This window comes from Chrysochloris asiatica, unplaced genomic scaffold (genome assembly GCF_000296735.1).
Source record: "Chrysochloris asiatica unplaced genomic scaffold, ChrAsi1.0 scaffold00002, whole genome shotgun sequence".
In the NCBI taxonomy this organism is placed as follows: Eukaryota; Metazoa; Chordata; class Mammalia; order Afrosoricida; family Chrysochloridae; genus Chrysochloris; species Chrysochloris asiatica.
The window spans coordinates 7956425-7975958 of record NW_006408520.1 but is presented as its reverse complement, the minus strand read 5'-3'; the positions used below and the strand labels follow the sequence as shown (position 1 = coordinate 7975958).

The window sequence follows — 19534 nt, the reverse complement described above, 5'->3', positions numbered from 1 at the left end:
GGGGTTGGCCCAGGATCGGACATTGTTTCGTTCTGCTGTGCATGGGGTCGCTATGAGTCGGTTCCGACTCGATGGCACCTGACAACAACAAAAACAACATATTTCTAATAGGCTGAATTATCATCAGAATTTTTATATTCATGTATTTATAATTCAGGCTTAAAATCTACCTCCAGCCAACCAAAATTTCTATCACAATTAAGTTTTATTGCTAATGTGTTCATATTTTCTCCATCCTGGTGACACAATATATAAATCTTATATGTATGTTAATAGAAATAACCTAAGTGTGACAAAAATGGGAATATTTTGGCTCTCCAAGAAAGGTTTCCTAATTAAAACATGAAGTATAGGAATATTGACAAAAAGTTCTGCTTGCAATGACTTATAAAGGCTGCTGGGTCACCTTTCATCCCCATTCCACACTGTGAGTGATGGCACATTCATAGTTTGAAGTTGACCAGGTGATATTGTTTACACCAGTAATTAGTGAACCCTACAAAATTGTTTAGTATATATCAACACACTACTGAGTTTGAGGAGTAGCAGAAACAACTGAAATCAGAAGCTAAAATGCCTCCGAATTCTTGTAAAAATGATCAATTCTCTCTCACTAGAGGCTAACTTTTCTTACTGCAGACTAGCTTTCTCTGTATGGCCAGACAGGTGTCCTTTAATACTTTTGACATTTTATATACTATCATCTCTGAAACTCTGGACAAATTCACTTTGTTGTAATTTGAAAAATTCTAGAAAAGATTCCTTGTCCCACCTCTGAGCATTCAATTCAAGGTATGTGTGGAACAATCACTTTCTAGGGAAAGAGGACTGGGACAGTCCAGAGTAGTTCTGTGAGGTTTTACTATACTTTTTTGAAATAGATATTCTGCTAAATTTGTAAAACAGTTTCAGGTCTTTGATATTATTTTAAACATAGTAGAAAATCATAGTTTTTTAAATAATTTAAATGAAACCTTTTTATATGATAATTTAAGTCCTTCATTGAGCTTATTGAAATACCACTTTTGTTTAGGATATGAACTGCAGTTCCGATTAGGTCCAACTTTACAAGGGAAAGCTGTAACTGTGTATACAAATTACCCATTTCCTGGAGAAGTGTTCAATCGAGAAAAATTCCGCTCCCTGCAATGGGAAAATCCAATAGAAAGAGAAGATGATTCTGATAAATACTGTAAAGTTAATCTTCAACAGTCTGGATCATTTCAGTATTACTTCCTTCAAGGGTAAGTCATATTAAAGTTTAATTTATTCTAAAATCTAAATTTGTTGCGTAATGTGTAAAGAGTTACTATATGAAACATGACCATATAATGTTTACAGGACTTTCTTGACATGAAAATAGGATATGGTTCTTCAGTTTCAATGAATTCTCTGTAAAATGTTCAATAATGTCCTAAGAGATAATCATTTGGCACATTACAAATTCAAAGTATTAATATCAATATTTTTTAAAGTAGCAATTTAAATCATGTTTTTATGTAACTTGGTTATAGGATGCTCTTTATTTGGGTGCCCTAAGAACTGGATGCTAACTACAAGATTGGCAGTTCAAACTCACCAGCTGCTCCTCAGAAACCCTGTATAGGGCTGCTATGAGTCAGAACCAATTCTATGGCACTTAACAACAACACATTACCTACTTATAGATTTTAGGGCACTTATTTTTTCATTAAATGAACATTTTAGATGTTACATATATTTAATTCATCAATTATATATAGATTGAGAAAGGGTAAAAAGTGACTTTCCTATTAAATTTTGTTCCAGTCTTTAAAAAATGATTTTAATATGATTTGTTGTTGTTAGGTGCTGTTGAATCGGTTCCAGCTCAGTGACCCTATAAAGAAGGAAACATTGCCTGGTCTTGCACACTTCTCACAATTGTCATTATGATTAGAAATAAATAGTCTATTTTATTGGAGCAGTTAATCTTTCCATACAGGGTGAAACTGTTGGGTAAGGATTTCTTTTCCTTGTCATTAAATGAAAAGATTTTGGTTTGTCTTATCCCCTAGAAATGAGAAGAGTGGTGGCGGTTTTATAGTTGTGGATCCTATTTTACATGTTGGAACTGATAATCACATGCTACCTTTGGACTGTGTTACTCTGCAGACATTTTTAGCTAAGTGTTTGGGTCCCTTTGATGAATGGGAAAGCAGACTTAGGGTTGCTAAAGAATCAGGTAATATCAGCTTTCTTTATATTTTACTTTTAAAAAAATGAATGAAATTATCCTCTGTGGTACAGATTTGAAAGGCTTTGATTCTACTTTCATTTTTTCTTTAGCATATTTAGCAATATGTATAGATTGAACAATATTTAATTACTGATCCTTGACTCTTTTTAACTTATAAAAATAGAAGAGTATGGTCCAATTTAAATTAGGGAACTGCATGGTAAATATCTTTTTTAAGAGTTTGACACATAAAGATTAGTAGTATACTATTTAAAGTGTGATGGAAATGCATCACTAAATTAATTTTAATTCAGCAAATATTAATTAACTGTCTTCCACTTGGAAGTTATTTTTGCTGACATGTATATCATAAATAAATGCAACTGAAGATGTATTTAACTCTTTAGTAAAGGGCGTTATTAAGTTTCTGCTGTGAAGTTTGAATATATAGTAGCATAAAAAAGGAATGAAGAGTTGACTGACATAACTGCAGACAGGATTCAAGTATTGTAGAACATCACAAAGTGGGAGAGAACACTCACTGATAGAGTTGCATAGGGAATATTTTCTAAATGTAAATGTATCCATCTAGCAAATTAAAAAATGCATTCATAAACTGAACCTGTAATACAAGCTAGGTACTATATATGTCATTTTCAAATTATCCTGTCTTTTATATGAAGGCACTGATGGCTGTCTTTTATATGAAGGCACTGATGGTCCTGAAAGATTTAAGTAGATTTGATTTAAGTCACTTGTGGTACAGCTAGAATTTGAACCCAAGTCTTTGATTCCTTTTCCAACAATTTACTTACTTTACTACTAAAGAATTATTTAAGAAAGTTTAATTTTATATTTTTCTTAGTTTTAGTTTTGTTTTCTTACTTTCTTATAGTGGTCATTGTCTGTGTTTTTTTTTTCTTTGCAGGTTACAACATGATTCATTTTACACCATTGCAGACTCTTGGACTTTCTAGATCATGCTACTCTCTGGCTAATCAGTTAGAATTAAATCCTGACTTTTCAAGACCTAATAAAAAATATACCTGGAATGATGTTGGGCAGCTAGTAGAAAAAATGAAAAAGGAATGGAATGTTCTTTGTATTACTGATGTTGTCTACAATCATACTGGTATGAACTTTATTAACGGTCTTCATTAATTTTTATAAGAATGTTGTTACTTCATTCCTTGCTGTTTTTATATAACATATTTTGAAAACTCCAGTGGTGCTTCTTTTCATTATTGTTGTTAAGTGCCACCACTTAGCAATTCATAGCAATTCTATATTGGGTTTCCAAGGAGCAGTGAGTAGGTTTGGACCACCAACCCTGTGGTTAGAAGTCCAGTGCTTGTCCTACAGCATCACACTAGGAGTCCATAGATAATAATAGTTGTGTCAGTGATAATGACAATCAAATGGAGGTAAAGAACTTTAGTTACATTGAAAAATTGGGTGTTTCTGCATGACCTGGAACACAAAGCATAAAAGTCTACAGTGAAAAATTACTTATATCCAAAATTTCAGTATTCATCACTTTAAAATTTGACAGTATTGATAATTACATGAACATCTATGTTATTCACATCAAATGTATTCCTGTAAACCCATGGTACAGTATGGTATTAGTTAGCAATTTTGTATGACCTAGGAAATGGCCCAGGCAGCTATAACAGAGACAAAAATATAGTGACAAATAAGACTAGAATTTTATTTATTTTAAAAGATTAGGTACTCATTCCAGGACTGATATGGAAACGTAATGGTGACAGGGAACTAGGTTCTTTCTCTGTTGTTACTCTGCCATCTCCCACGTTTTCTTCTCTATCATATCAAATTTGACTGCTCCAGCTCCTGTTATTACATTCTACCCAGTGGAAATGGGAAGAGGGAAAGGAAACTCATGCCTTTTAAGTGCATGATCTAGTATATAAATTGCTTCTGCTCTGTGTTTCATATGGGATTTTATCCCATGTCACACCTTGCTATAAAGGAAGTTGGAAATGTTTTCTCTAGTTTGTCAGGCATGTATACAACTGAACCTTGGACTTTGTATGGCTAACATTAAGAAGGGGAGAATAAGATTGGAGTACAATTAGCAGTCTCTGCCACAGGTTTATGTTTCTTAAAGCATTTGAGAGAAGCTGTGTGATATAAAAGAAGTCAACTTTGTTTCAGCCTTGTAAAACATTACAAATCATAATATATTTTCTATTAGGCAGCTTTTATACAAAAAGTTATACAGGAAGAGTTGATTTCTGGAACGGTGGCATGAGGGACTTCACAGATGCTCACCCAGTAAAAGAACCATAACTGTTGAAAATTCTTTTAAAAAATAAAACTGTTAAAAGTATCTGGATGTTGCGCCCTGTAAACTTTCACTCAATCCACAATAAAAACCTTAAATTAAAAAAAAAAAAAAGTATCTGGAAACTATCCTAACAATATCAGCATGTGGGAAAATACTCAAGAAAATTTACTAAATCTCATTTAGGACCATGATGGTCTTTGGTATTTGAGCCATTATCTGCTCTCCCAACTCCTCACCCAGCTGCTACCACTCAACTCAGCATGATGTTAGCTGAATTATAGTACTTGATATAGTGCTGAGAGAGGCAGGCCACCAGCATTTTTCATTTCCCCAACTCTATGTTTCAGAATCTTTGTACAAGGCAAGAACAGCTGAGAGCCTGGGGCTCCCTTCATCCACCCAGCCCTCACTCATATAGAAGTTTTGCCCTAGAAATGGCAGGCAAGTCAAGGATACTGGGTTCCAATTGCCCTTTTCTTAGCTTACTTATAGGATAGAGGCAAGCCAGAGGCTGCTGTCTCAACCACCAACTCTGGAGTTCTCCCAGAGGAAGAGATGTATAGCTGTATAGTAATAATACAGATTCTTAGTTTGACCTAACAGAATTGCCAACAATAAAGAGTTTGGAACAGAATAGAGGGCCCAGAAATAGACCCACATAGTCAGTAGCTGTAAATATCCATTAATAATTAAGACCATGGAATTACCAAGTATGAATCTTGAAAAATTGGAAATTAATCAAAAAATGAAATGAAATGTATAAACATCAATAACCTAGGCATTCATGAGCTGAAATGGACTACTGTTGGCCATTTTGAATCTGACAATCACATGGTTTACTATGCTGGAAATGACTAATTGAACAGGAATGGCGTCACATTCATCATCAAAAAGAACATGTCAAGATAAGTCTTGAAGTGCAGTGTTGTCTATGATAGGATAATATTCATACTCCTACCACTATTATTCAAATTTGCACACTAACTACTAAAGCCAGGGAATGATGAAATTGAAGAATTTTACTAACAACATCAGTCTGAAATTGATCAAACATGCAATCAAAATGTATTGATAATTATTGGTGATTAAAATGCACAGGTCAGAAAGAAAGAGGAAGGATCAGTGGTTGAAAAATATGGCCTTAGTGATAGAACCAATGCTGGAGATCACCTGATAGAGTTTTGTAAGACCAATGACTTGTTCATTGAAAATACCCTTTTTAAACAACATAAAAGACAACAATACACATGGACCTCACCAAATGGAATACAAATAAATCAAATTTACTACATTTGTGGAAAGAAACGGTGGAAAAATTCCATGTCATCTGCTAAAACAAGGCCATGAGCAGACTATGGAACACACCATCAATTGCTTATATGCAATTTCAGACTGCAGCTCAAGAAAATTAATACAAGTCTACAAGAGCCAAAATAAGACCTATCTGAATCCAGCCTGAACTTTTGGTAGCTTCCTGTTAATGTACTGCTGCAGCTGTTTTTGAATTATCTTTGGCAAAATTTTACTTGCATGAGATATTAATGATATTGTCCTGTGATTTATGCATTCCGTTGGGTCACCTCCCTTTGGAACAGGCACAAATATGGATCTCTTCCAGTCAGTTGGACTGATGGTTGTCTTTTAAATTTCTTGACATACATGAGTGAGTGCCTCCAGTGCTGCATCAATTTGTTGAACGATTTCAGTTTGTATTCCATAAATTCCTAGAGCCTTGTTCTTTGCCAATGCCTTCAGTACACCTTGGACTAATTCCTTCAGGGATCATTGGCTCTTGTTCATATGCTACCTCTTGAAATGGTTAAACATTGACTATTATGTTTTGGTGACTCGTGTTTATTCCTTCCATCTTCTTTTGATGCTTTCTGCATCATTCAATATTTTGCCCAAAGACTCTTTCAATCCATGGAATGAAGGATGTCATTGCTTACATAAGATGGATTTTGGCTGAAAGCAGAGAATACCAGAAAGATGTTTACCTGTGCTTTATTGACTATCAAAAGGCTTTCAATTGTGTGATCATGACAAATTGTGGACAACATTGCAAAGAATGAGTATTTTGAAACACTTAATTGTGCTCATGAGGAACTTGAACATTGACCAAGAGGCAAGTGTTCAAACAGAACAAGGGGACATTGAATGGTTCAAAATCAGGAAAAGTGTGTGTCTGGGTTGTTCTCTTTCACCACACTTATTCAAACTATATGCTGAACAAATAATTCAAGAAGCTAAATTATATGAAGAAGAACGTGGCATCAGGATTGGAGAAACAGCTTGCGATATGCAGGTGATACAGCTTTGCTTGCTAAAAGCAAAGAGGATTTCAAATACTTACTGATAAAGATCAGTGTCCACAACCTTCTGTATAAGTTGAACCTCAATGTAAAGAAAACAAAAATCTTCACAACTGGACCAATAATTAACTTCTAGATAAATGGAGACATTTTTTAGATTGTCAAAGAAAACCTCATTTTGCTTGGATCAAAATGCCATCAAGAAGCAGCAGTCAAGAAATTGAAATGATGTGTTGCATTAGACAGATCTGCACAATACCTCTTTAAGGTGTTCAAGAACAAAGATGTCAGTTGAGGACTAAGGTGCACCTAACCCAAACCATGGTATTTTCAATAGCTTCATATGCATGTGAAAGTTAGACAATGAATAGGGAAGATTGTAGAAGAATTGATGCATTTGAATTACGGTTTTGGAGGAGAATATTAAAAATACCGTGAACCGCCAGAAAAGTGAAGAAGTCTGTGTTGGAAGAAGTATAGCCAGAATGCTCCTTAGAAGCCAGATGGCCAAACTTCATCTCATATTTTGGACATATTATCAAGATAGACCAGTCCCTGGTGTAGGATATCATGCAGGGTCAGCGAAAAAGAGGAAGACCCCCCAATGAGATGGATTGACTCATTGGCAGCAGCAATGGGCTCAAGTGTAGTAATGATTGTGAGATTGGTGTAGGACCAGGCAGTGTTTAGTTCTGTTGTGCAAAGGGTCACTTTGAGATGGTAGCGACTCGATGGCACCTAAAAGCAACAACAGTCAGCTGATCTTTGACAAAGTAGCATAGACAGTTCAATGAAGAAAGTATAGTCATTTCAACAAAATATACTGGAACCACTGGACATCACAATCCATATGCAAAAAAAAAAAAAAAAAAAAAAAAACTACCTCTAGACACAGATCCAACAGACAGAAAATCAGTAATGACATAGTTGAATTGGATAGCACCATCTATAACTGGAGCTAATTGATATTTATAAAGTACCTCATTCAAGAACTACAGAGTACACATTCTTCTCCAACTGACTACATTCTGTACCATAAAATAGAACTTAAACATTTTTAAACAGATATTATACAAAGTATCATGTCAAATCACAGTGAATTAAACTAGAAATCAATAAAAGGAAGCTAGAAAATCTAAAAATGTTTGAATAACAAATAAATTGCTTCTAAATAATAAATTGGTCAAATAACAAGTCTCAAGAAATTAAGAACTATTTTAAGCAAATGAAAATGTAACATCAAAATTTGATGGTTACAGTGAAAGGATTACATACAGGAAAAGTTATAGTATTGACTATATATATTTAAAAAGAAGAAAGTTCTAAAATCACTAATCAAAGCTTCTGCCTTAGGAAATGTTATAAAGAAAATTAAATCCAAAGTAAGTAGAAGAAAGGGAGTAATAAAAGTTAGAACAGAAGTGATTGATACATAAAATAGTAAAATAGTAGTGAAAAACAAGAAAACCAAAAGTTGGTTATTTGAAAGATCAATAAAATTGATATTAAAGTTACTAATATCAGAAATGAAAGAGGAGCCATCACTACTGACCATATGGACTTAAAAAGGTAATAAAGAGATACTATGAAAAATCTATGCCCACAAATATGATATCCTAGAAGAAATGGACCAATTTCTTGAAAGGCACAGTCTACCCACGCTCACTCGAAGGAGAAGTAGATAATCTGAATAGGCCTATTTCTATTAGAAATATTGAGCAAGTATATAAAAAGTTTTCACAGCAGCAAATATTTCAGGAAGAAGTTATAAAATTCTTTAAAATCTGTACCAGGAAAAACAAGCAGAAGAAATACTTCCTAGCTCTTTCTATCAAGCTAGCATTACCCTAATATCAAAGAGATGTGACAAGTAAGGAAAATACAGACTAATATCTCTCATGAACATAAATGTGAAGATCCTAACAAATTTTTAGTAAATTGAATCCAGTACTGTATGAAAATAGGTATACATTATGTTCATTACAGATTTATTCTTGTCATACAAGGCTGGTTCAATGTTCAAAAATCAATTAATGTGATCATCACATCAGTATACTAAAGAAGAAAAATCATGTTACCATATCAGTAGAAGCAAAAAGAGCATTTGATAAAATCCAACACCCATTCATGATTTTTTAAAAATCTCAGAAAACTAAGAGTAGAGGGAAATTTCTTCAACAGGATAAAGAACATCTATAAAAAGCTACCACTGACATCATGCTTAATGATGAAAACCAGATGCTTTCCCTCTAAGTTGATTAACAAGTCAAGATTATTTCCTCTCCTCTCTATTCAACCCAGGTTGACCTGGCTAATGCAATTAGACAAGAAAAGGAAATAAGAGATATTCAAGGTAGGAAAGTAGAATTTAAATCTTTTTTGTTTACATATGACATGATTGTGTCTGTCTAGAAAATCCCAAAGAATCAACAACAAAAATCTCTTGGAATTTATAAGTGATTATATTAAGGATCTAAGATTAATATCTAAAAGTCAACTACTTTACTATACACTTGTTGTTGTTGTTGTTAAGTGCCGTCAAGTCGGTTCCGACCCATAGGGACCCTGTACAGGGTTTCCGAGGGTGTAAATCTTTACGGGAGTAGAAAGCCTCATCTTTCTCCCGCGGAGCGGCTGGTAGTTTCGAACCACTGACCTTAAGGTTCGCAGCCTAATTCGTAACCACTACGCTACCAGAGCTAGCAATGAAGAATTAGAATTTGATATTAAAAACACAACATCATTTACATTAGCACCAGAAAGAGGTGAAATACTTTGGTGTAAATCTAACAATGTTTAAGCTATATATAAGGAAAACTACAAAGCCCTGATAGAAGAAATCGAAGAAGATTTAAAAAGATGGAGAGATACCCCGTGTTACTGGATAGAAATATTCAATATTGTTAAAATGTCAGTTGTCCACATCTGAATTTATAGATTCAACACAATTCAAATAAAATACCATCAAGTTATTTTGGTGAATATAGACAAGCTAATTCTAAGATTTATATGAGAGGCAAAGACCCAGACTAACCAACATACTATTGAAGAACAGCAGAGTTAGATGACTAAAACTAACCCACTTCAAGGCTAATTAAAGCTATAGTAATCAAGACAGTGTAGTGTACTGGTAAAAGAATAGACAGATCAATGAAAACAGAATAGAGAGCCCAGAAGTAGACTCTCAAACATATAGTCAACTGATCTCTGACAAAGGAACATAGGCAATTCAAAGAAGAAAAGACAGTCTTATCAACAAACCATGCTGGAACCACTGGAATCCACATGTTAAGAAAATACTGAAAAAACTAGATACAGAATTTACACTTTTCAAAAACATTAGCTTATAGTGGATTGTAGACTAGAATGTAAAACGCAAAACTATAAAACTTCTAGAAGATAATATAGGAGTCAATCTAGGTGACCATGGATTTGGCAATAAGTTTTTAGATACAACACCAAAAGCAGAATCCTTAAATAAATTGATCATTGGGACGTCATTCAAATTTTAAATTCTGCTATGTGAAAGACACTAGTAAGAATATGAAGAGACAAACCACTGCGAGAAAATATTTGTAGAACACATAGAAAATAAACATAAATCTTGTATCCAGGACATACAAAGGACTTTTAACTCAACCCAACTAAAAAATGGGCAAAATATCTGAATAGACATCTCAGTAAGGTATGTAAGCATTTGAAAACATGTCAGTATGTTATTGTTGTTGTTAAGAGCTGTCGAATCAGTGCCAACTCATAGCGACCCTGTATAGGGTTTCTGAGGAGCAGTTGGTGGGTTTGAACTGCTGACCTTGTGGTTCGAAGTCCGGTGTTGATCCTAAAGTGCTACACACCAGGAGCCCAAAAGCCGAGACAGCTACCCGGTAGTCCTAGGTGATCTCCAAGTACTAACCAGGCCTGAACCTGTTTAGCTTCGGAAATCAAATGAGATTGGGCGCATTTAGGGTGATATGGCCATAGACCATATCATTAGTGCATTATAAATCAAAAGAACAATTTTGTTGTTAACTAAGTGCTTTTGAGTTTGTTCTAACTCATCGTGACCCGGTATAGGGTTTCTGAGGAGCAGCTGGTGGAATTGAACCACTGACCTGGTGTTTAAGTCTAGTGCTTATCCTACAGCACCACCCCAGAATTCCAGATACCACTTATTGATACAACAATAAGCTACACATCATTTTGTTGTTGGTTAGCGCTGTTGAGTCAGTTCCAACTCATAGCAATACCATATAGAGTTTTTGAGGAGCGACTGTTGTTTGACTTGCCAGCCTTTCAGTTAGCAATCCAGTGCTCATTCTGCAGCAGCACACCAGGATTCCACACACCTCTTAGAATAGCTCAAATACTAAACACTCACACCAAATGCAGACAATATGGAAGAACTTGAATTTTCATTCATTGCTTGATGGGGATATAAATTGGTACAGGCATTTGGGGAGAAAGTTTGCCAGTTTTTCATTTGCCCAAATAAGGTGAAAACATATGTCCACACAAAGCCCTTCACATGAATGGTTATAGCAGCTCTATTCATAATTGCCAAAACTTTGGAAACAACCAAGATATCCTTCAATAGGATAACAATCTATGGTACCTTCTTAGAATATTATATATAATAGAGACAAGCTAACTAGTCACAAAAAAAGACAAGGAGGAACCATATATGTGTATTGTTAAAGTGACAATTGTTAAGTGCTGTAAAGTCTGCACTGATTCATAGCAACCTATTACAACAGAATTAAACACTGCCCAGTCCTGTTCCAACCTCACAATTATTGCTACATTTGATCCCATTGCAACTGCCACTGTGCTAGTGTACCTTTTTGAGGGTCTTCCTCTTTTTCACTGACCTTACATTTTACCCAGCATGATGTCTTTCTCTAGGGTCTGGTCCCTCCCGATAATATATCCGAAGTATGAGAGACAAAGTCTGGCCAGAAAAGGCTGCAGATTGTATTATTCCAACTATATAACATTTTGGAAAAGGCAAAACTATAAAGGTAGTTAAAAAGTCAGGAGTTCTGGGAAGAGGGATAAATCCGTGGAGCCTGGGATTGTTAGGGTAGTAACAGTTTTCTATATAATGGATTATATTATATATGACATTATGCTTTTGTCAGGCCTATTGAATTGTAAAACACAGAGTGAACCCTGATGTGAATTATGTGCTTTGGTTAGTTATATTTTATCAGTATTCCTTCGTCAATTTTATATTTTTGAAAATGTACCACACTACTTCTTGTTAGTGCCATTGCATCAGTTCTGACTCATAGTGATCCTTTATAAGGTTTCCAATGAGCAGCTGGTGGATTTGAAGTGCCAAGCTTGTGGTTAGCAATCCAGTGCTAACCAGGAGAGGACCTGAAGGGTGAGGACGTATATGACAGCTCTCTGTACTTTCTGCTATTTTTTTTTTCTGTAAATGTAAAATTGTTATTAAAAAAAAATAAAGTCTACTTAAAAAAGTAACCACCATGAAAAATTCACTAGACAGTTCAACTGTAGATATAAACTGACAGAAAAAAAGAATTGGTAAATTTGAGGATCAATCAGTAGAGAATATGTTATTTGAAGAACAGAGAGGAAACAAAGAAAATGAATAGAGCTCCAGGGAAACATGGGATACCAGTAGGCACCCTAACATATGTATAATGGGAATACTAGGATAGAAGAGAAAGAATGGAGAAAAAAACTATTATAAGGAATAATGTCTGTAAACTTCCCAAACTTCCAAGTTTGATGAAAAAAAATTATACATCTTAAAGCACAAAAACTTAAAGTAGCTAAAACACAAATACAAATTCAGATGCATCATCATAAAAAGATTGAAAGACAGAGACAGAGAAAATCATGAAAGGCAGATTGTCAGACTCACTTAAAATATATATATATATATGTTGTTGTTATGTGCCGTGGAGTCAGTTCCAACTCATAGCGACCCTGTACAGGGTTTCCAAGGCTGTAAATCGTTACAGGAGCAGAAAAGCCTCCTGTTTCTCCCGCAGAAGACTGCTGACTTTGTGGTTCACAGCCCAAGTTGTAGCCACTACGCTACCAGAGCGCTCTCTCTCTCTCTCTTTATATATATATATATCAAGTACCCAGCATTCCTAACTCCCAGAGTTGCTTGTGATCACAGGAGGGCTTTCCCCAGCTGTACTTTATCTTTCTATGATTTTCTCTATTAAACTTCAGGCTATTCTGATGTACTTATGTCAAAGACCTACCACCTTCTCTTACTTGTTCCCTCAATGCCTTTAGGCACAAAGTTCTCCACTGTTTAAAGTCAGTCCCCTCAGGCATAACTACTAAGTACTTCCTCTTTGGTGTTAAGTGCCATCAAGTCTGTCCCCATCCATAGCGACCTTGTGTAGGGTTTCCAAGGAGCAGCTGGTGAGCTTGAACAGTAGCCCTTGCAGTTCAAACGACTTTACAGTCAGGTGCATTAACCCACAGCACCACACCAGGATTCTTCTTCATCTTTATGGCCTGCTTAAGTAGAACACCTGTGGCATTGCTTCAGCTTGGGAGTTTAAGCCCATTGTCGGTTCTGACTCATAGTGGCCCTACAGGATAGAGTGGAACTGCCCCATAAGCTTTCTTCATGGTTGTTGTTGTTGTTATGTGCCGTGGAGTCAGTTCCAACTCATAGCCACCCTGCACAGGGTTTCCGAGGCTGGAAATCTTTACAGGAGCAGAAAGTCTCATCTTTCTCCTGCGGAACAGCTGGTAGTTTCGAACTGCTGACCTTGCGGCTCACAGCCCGATTCATAACCATTACGTTAACAGACTCATATTTTTTCCCTCATCGCAGCTGGTGAGTTCGAACCACCAACCTTTTGGTTAGCTGCTGAGCACTTCACTAGTGCATCACCAGTGCTCCTGAAATGGTAGGAGGAACCCACTTTTCCCCGGAGTGTCACCACCCCATGTGGAGGCACTGGGGACAGAGGAGGTAATTCTTAGTGGCTTCAGCTTGCCCCTCTCAGTGTGGAGCCCCCACCGTAAGAGCAAACTAGTGCAGGGAAGTAGGAGTCCAGTATTCTTTACCTGCCATACCTGAGGTAGGACTTCCACCCTATGAGGGGGGCCTGGGTGGACAAAGGAGTCCTGTTTTTCTCTGTGAGCATTCCTGGAATAGAGCTTCTGCAACAAGGGATTCTGGAAATGAGAAATGCAGGAAGCCTGACCCAGACTAGGAGCTAATGGGGAAGGAAGCCCTTTTCTTTTTGACCATACCTGTCCAGAGTAGAGCACCTTGGATAGTGCTTGTAACAGCTACTTGGTTGGGAGGGATAAGAAAACAGATCCACAGATTCTTTCTGTTCTTATCAAGTTTTGTTGTTGTTGTGTGCCGTGGAGTCAGTTCTGACTCATAGTGACCCTCTACAGGGTTTCCAAGGCTGTAAATCTTTACGGAAGCAGAAAGCCTCATCTTTCTCCCATGGAACTGCTGGTAGTTTCGAACTGCTGACCGTGAGATTAGCAGCCTGATTCATAATCACTATGCTACTAGAGCTCATTATTTAGTAATGAACTTAAACGAATGTTTCTCCATTTTCTCTATGTCCTTAAGACAATTTACAGAGACTGTAAATGACTTTTCCTTTTGATGTTCACTTGTTATTTTGATGGAGAAAATGTTTGCTGACTTCCTTACTTTGCCACTGCAGAATCCCATGTTTAGTTTTTAATTTTGATATATGTTAAAACATAGATTGTAACTAGAATCTTGTTTGATACAGAAATAGAAAAAAAAAACTTACTTCCTTTGCCTAATATTTATAATTCTCTAATTTTACACTGATTTTGTTTCTAAATGTTAAGGTAAGAGATAAGGTTTCAGGATAATATTTAAAAATGTTGGGTAGCATTAGTATTTAGTATTATTAATTGAAAAGTCTATTTGGATAAAATTACCACCAGTGTTTGTCTTTTTAACATTCACCTTGAATTTTGCTGAATGTGATCATCAACCTAGCAAAAAGAATTTTCATGCAAATTTGCAGAATTATCACTAACTTTGTTGATAGTTTTGCCCCTATGTATTCTGCCTTTATCTAAGTGTTTATTCATTGTGCATATAAATATTAAATAAATGAGCCAGTAAATTACTGAAATTAAAAACAATTTTTTTAAAACTTCATAAGGGTTGTATTGGTACTCAGCTTGAGTGAATGAGGCATGAACACATTCATCTAAGGAACAGAGTGAAGTGGTTAAGATAACGGATTTGCAAATTCCTGCCTTTGAATGAATGTGGTTGAATTCTTTTTCTGTGCCTCATGTCCTCATCTGTTAAAGGATTAACAAAATAGTATACCTTACATCACATAGGTAGGACTTGGAGATTCATGTTATTCTTTACCAGTCAAGTGGATTCTGATTCATAGTGACCTTCCATGACCCCATGTGTCCAGTGTAGAACTGCTTCATGGGGTTTTCAAGGTTGTGGTGTTTTGGAAGCAGATCACCAAACATATAGTCTAAGGTGACACTGGGTGGGTTCAGATCACCAACTTTTTGACTAGTAGTCTAGCGCTTAACCATTTGTACCACCCAAGAAATCCTTTAAGTGCTTAGAATACTTTTTGTTAAGTAGTTGTATGTATAGGGTTTCCAAGGCTGTAAATCTTTGTGGGAAAGAAAGCCTCATCTTTCTCTTGTGGAGCAACTGGGGGGCTTGAACCACTGACCTTGTGATTAGCAGTCCAGTGCTTATTTAAAGAGACACTGCACTCATGCTATATAGTGTCGTTAAGTGCCGTCGAGTTGGTTCCAACTCATAGCGACCCTGTGTAGGGTTTCCGAGGAGCGACTGGTGTGTTTGAACTGCTGACCTTATAGTTAGCAGTCCAGGGCTAATCCTACAGCCCCACACCAGACGTCCATGGTATGTACAAGGAATACAGTCATTGTTAGTACTTGTGGCCCTGTGCTGTGAACTACAGGTCAGTGGTTCAAGTGCACCAGACTCTCTGAGGGAGAGAGATGAGATTTTCTACTTTTCTAAATATTTACAGCTTTGGAAACCCTATACAGGGTCGCCATGAGTCAGAACCAACTTGATTACACAACAACCACTACCACTGATGGTTATCATTATGAATTCATAGGGCATCAGTCCATCTTAAAGGTCTAATACAATGTATGCAACTTTTGTTTGTTGATTGAAGAAATTAATGTAGATTATCTTTAATGTAAAGACTTGTAATATTTTGCAGAACTGATTCTGAGTCTGAACGTACTATATAAATGGATAGATCTAAGTACACTTATTTTTTTTAAGTTTATTTCTTTTAGCAATTTGATAAGACTGACAAAACCATTGCTTTTGCCAATCTTATCAAAGCAACATATCTTTGTTAACCTTGCATGATTAGATATACTAAGAGGTTACCTGTGAGAAAATTGATTTTACTTTGATCAGCATTGTCTAAGAAGAGTTTTTTGTTCTAGCTTTTATATAATGCTATATAGTAGGATAACACTACCTAGGAAACCTTTTTTATAATGTAATATCATTATAAAATATTGAAGTTTAATATATAAAGAAATGAATGGTAGAAGTTGACTTTTATTTCACTTTTAAGGTTAGCATAAATACTAAACATCAGTCAATTTAATTATAAAATTTTCCTTTATGCTTCCATTTTCTTTCAGCTACTAACAGTAAATGGATCCAGGAGCATCCAGAATGTGCATATAACCTTGTGAATTCTCCACACTTGAAACCTGCCTGGCTCTTAGACAGAGCTCTTTGGCATTTATCTTGTGATATTGCAGATGGGAAATACAAAGAAAAAGGAATACCTGCTTTGATTGAAAATGATCAACAAATGAATGTCAGTATGTATAGAGGAGTACTGCACTAAAACAAAATAACACAATGTCTGAATTACATTAAATGTATAGTTGACTGCGATTTAACATCTGTGTTTTAAATTAGACAAATAGTATTTAGTAAAAATATATTTTAAAGTTTGTAATTATTAAAATTTTTCAGTGCATTCGAAAAATAGTTTGGGAAGATGTTTTTCCAAAGATTCAACTCTGGGAGTTTTTCCAAGTAGATGTTTGCAAAGCAGTTGAACAATTTAAAAGACTTCTTACACAAGGTAACGGATATACACTAGAATATTATTTTAATAAGAGATCATTAAAGTAATTACTCCTTCTTGGTTAATATCATTGTTAAATCTGTTACTATTGCATGATACTTGGATTCTTTTTTAAATTGTAGAACTATGATTCTAGAAGCATATGAGTTAGCATGGATATCCAAAAGGCATGTCTTAGTGAAACATGATATAATCTTTGGCCTTGGGAGCTTTATCTTACTTTTGGTTCCCCAGCGCAATGCTCAAAATACAGTAATATTTAATATACATTTGGAGTCTAGTTGTGATGTTGTAGGATAAGCAATGGACTTTGAACCTACCAGCTGTTCCTTGGAAACCCTATACAGGCTCGCTATGGGTTGGAACCAACTTGAGGGCATTTAACAACAATAACAACATACATTTGTTTAATGAGTGAATGGACGATGGGTAGCCAGAGCACTTTGTTGTAGCCGAGAGTCTTAAAACAGGCTTTGACCCAGAGATGTGGTTGGGATATTAACCAAGGTAGAGAGGCTTCCAGATGATGCTCACCATTAAGGTTCCCTAACACTAGTGACCTTGAATCCAGATATTAGCCATTATCAAGATGAAAAAAACAAATGTATCTTCAAGTTAAGGTTATGGTGGGGACCTGTCTCGACATTGGGGTTCAGTTCACGAGGAGAGGATACCTGACGGCGATAGAGATAGCGAAAGAATACACAGACAGACAGAAGAAGGGAGACAACGAGGCACCCCAAAGCCAGGGTGGATACATCACTGAAGGGCAGGCTTGGGACTACAGGCATCGTGGCCTCTGCAGGCAGCAACTCTCTGCCCTGCAATCTTTACTGCATGCCTTCCAACCCGTAATGCACTGCCATGTTTACTCCATGCCTGCCAACCAGTAATGCACACCTGGGGAGGCCCGGGCCTCTGCTTTATTCAGGGGAGGAGCTTCACACCAAGCTGGGAGGGACTTAGGCAAGGTACAGCTAACATCAGTACTTTTCCAGACATTCAGGTAACTTTACATTGTGCTTTGCTGGTTCGAATCCCAGGCTAGCAACTTGGATTCTCAGGCCCAATTAACATATCTATAGCCCCTGAGCATAGTTGGGGGAAGGTGAGAGATAAAGACAAAAGCTTGGGCGGAGTCCTGCTGCTTTGGCTTCCTGAGCCAGGTCTGCAGGAGGACTCCAGACGCCCAGGTGAATGGGCTGCACCTGGAAAAGGATTAGGGAGGATGGGTTCTTTGTCTATGGAACAAAGAACTGTGAAGTAGCTAAGACATTTTTAGTTAATCCTTTGGAGAAAGGCTTAACCTTGCAACCTTTAGTCTTGGCCTTAGGAAAATACCACATTTATCTGTGGATTGTCAAAGGCTCCAGTGTATTAATTTAATATATATACCTGAATATTAATATGAAAGCAATTTGCCATTAACTGCCAGTGGCCTCATTTGTTACACTCGGCCCTAGCGGGCCTCGAACCTCTGATTAGTCTTACACGGTCTGCAACAGTGGTGGTGGTGGTGGTGATGATGTGCCATGGATAGTTAACCTTAAAAAGTTAGCCCATGAGTCAAACAAAATAGGTTAGGAAAGACCATGCAAAGAGAGAAATTGAGGGTTTTTTGAGGTAACTAGAGAGATGCATGAAGAGTGTATCTGTGATTAATGCAGGGCAGCTTAACAGAAATAATCTATGGTGGCTCTTAAGTAAAGGAATTCTCCTCTTCATCTACAAACCAGCACCCAAAAATAATTGCCTTCAAAGTAAAGTCATTATAGTCCAGGAAACTCCAGGTCAAATTCACATAACAGCTTTTGTAACTGTGTAACATCTTAGTAGACAAATTTTTTTATACTAACTTTCCTTCTTGTTTCATTTCACAAAAGGACCTCTATCTTCCCTTGCATATGATACTTACAAGCTATGCTATTTTTTGTGCAATCATTAAAGAAAACAAAATCTCTTGTGATTAGGGTACTTACTAGCACTTGGAGAGAGGAAAAGAAGCATATATCACCATAATCCGTAATGCCATAAAAAAAAGGAATTCAATAAATAAATACCATCTGTGGGCCAGGTTGAACTGAGCAAAATTCCTGTGTTTTTCTTTTGTGATGTTACTTTCTGTGTATATGTATGCATGTGTATATGCATGAGGATGGGGAGGAGATGATAGAAAGGGTGCTTTTAAAATAAACATGTTTTATTTTCTATAAAAATATGTAGAATAGAAAATGTGGAACCTGCAACAAATATAATCTGCTTGGGGATATTTGAATTTAAGATACTATTTTTCTTTCTTTCAGAAAGTAGAAATATAACCAAGTCTGATCCAATGGAGCATCTTAAGATTATTCAAGATCCTGAATATCGACGACTTGGCTGTACTGTAGATATGAACATTGCACTAGCAACTTTCATGCCACATGAGTATGTTACATGTTTTTCCCGTGGAATAAAGAATAATTTTACATATAAACTTTTATGGCTAGTATAATTTTCATATGCTATTTATTTAAACTTTCCATAGAAATGAAAAGGAACTAATTTTCCATAGTTCTGTTACCTCAGTACATGA

The 19534-nt window shown here is 36.2% G+C and overlaps 1 protein-coding gene across 1 annotated transcript in view; it reads left to right on the top strand.

Annotated features, from left to right (window-relative positions):
* The window catches only part of AGL (amylo-alpha-1, 6-glucosidase, 4-alpha-glucanotransferase), a 100617-nt gene that overhangs the window by 15042 nt on the left and 66041 nt on the right, over window positions 1-19534 (top strand). The window contains exons 2-7 of the mRNA XM_006830922.1: window positions 1034-1244; window positions 2037-2203; window positions 3126-3329; window positions 16502-16683; window positions 16845-16956; window positions 19263-19386. Coding sequence (XP_006830985.1) covers window positions 1034-1244; window positions 2037-2203; window positions 3126-3329; window positions 16502-16683; window positions 16845-16956; window positions 19263-19386 — 1000 coding nt within the window. The remainder of the gene's footprint in view (window positions 1-1033; window positions 1245-2036; window positions 2204-3125; window positions 3330-16501; window positions 16684-16844; window positions 16957-19262; window positions 19387-19534) is intronic.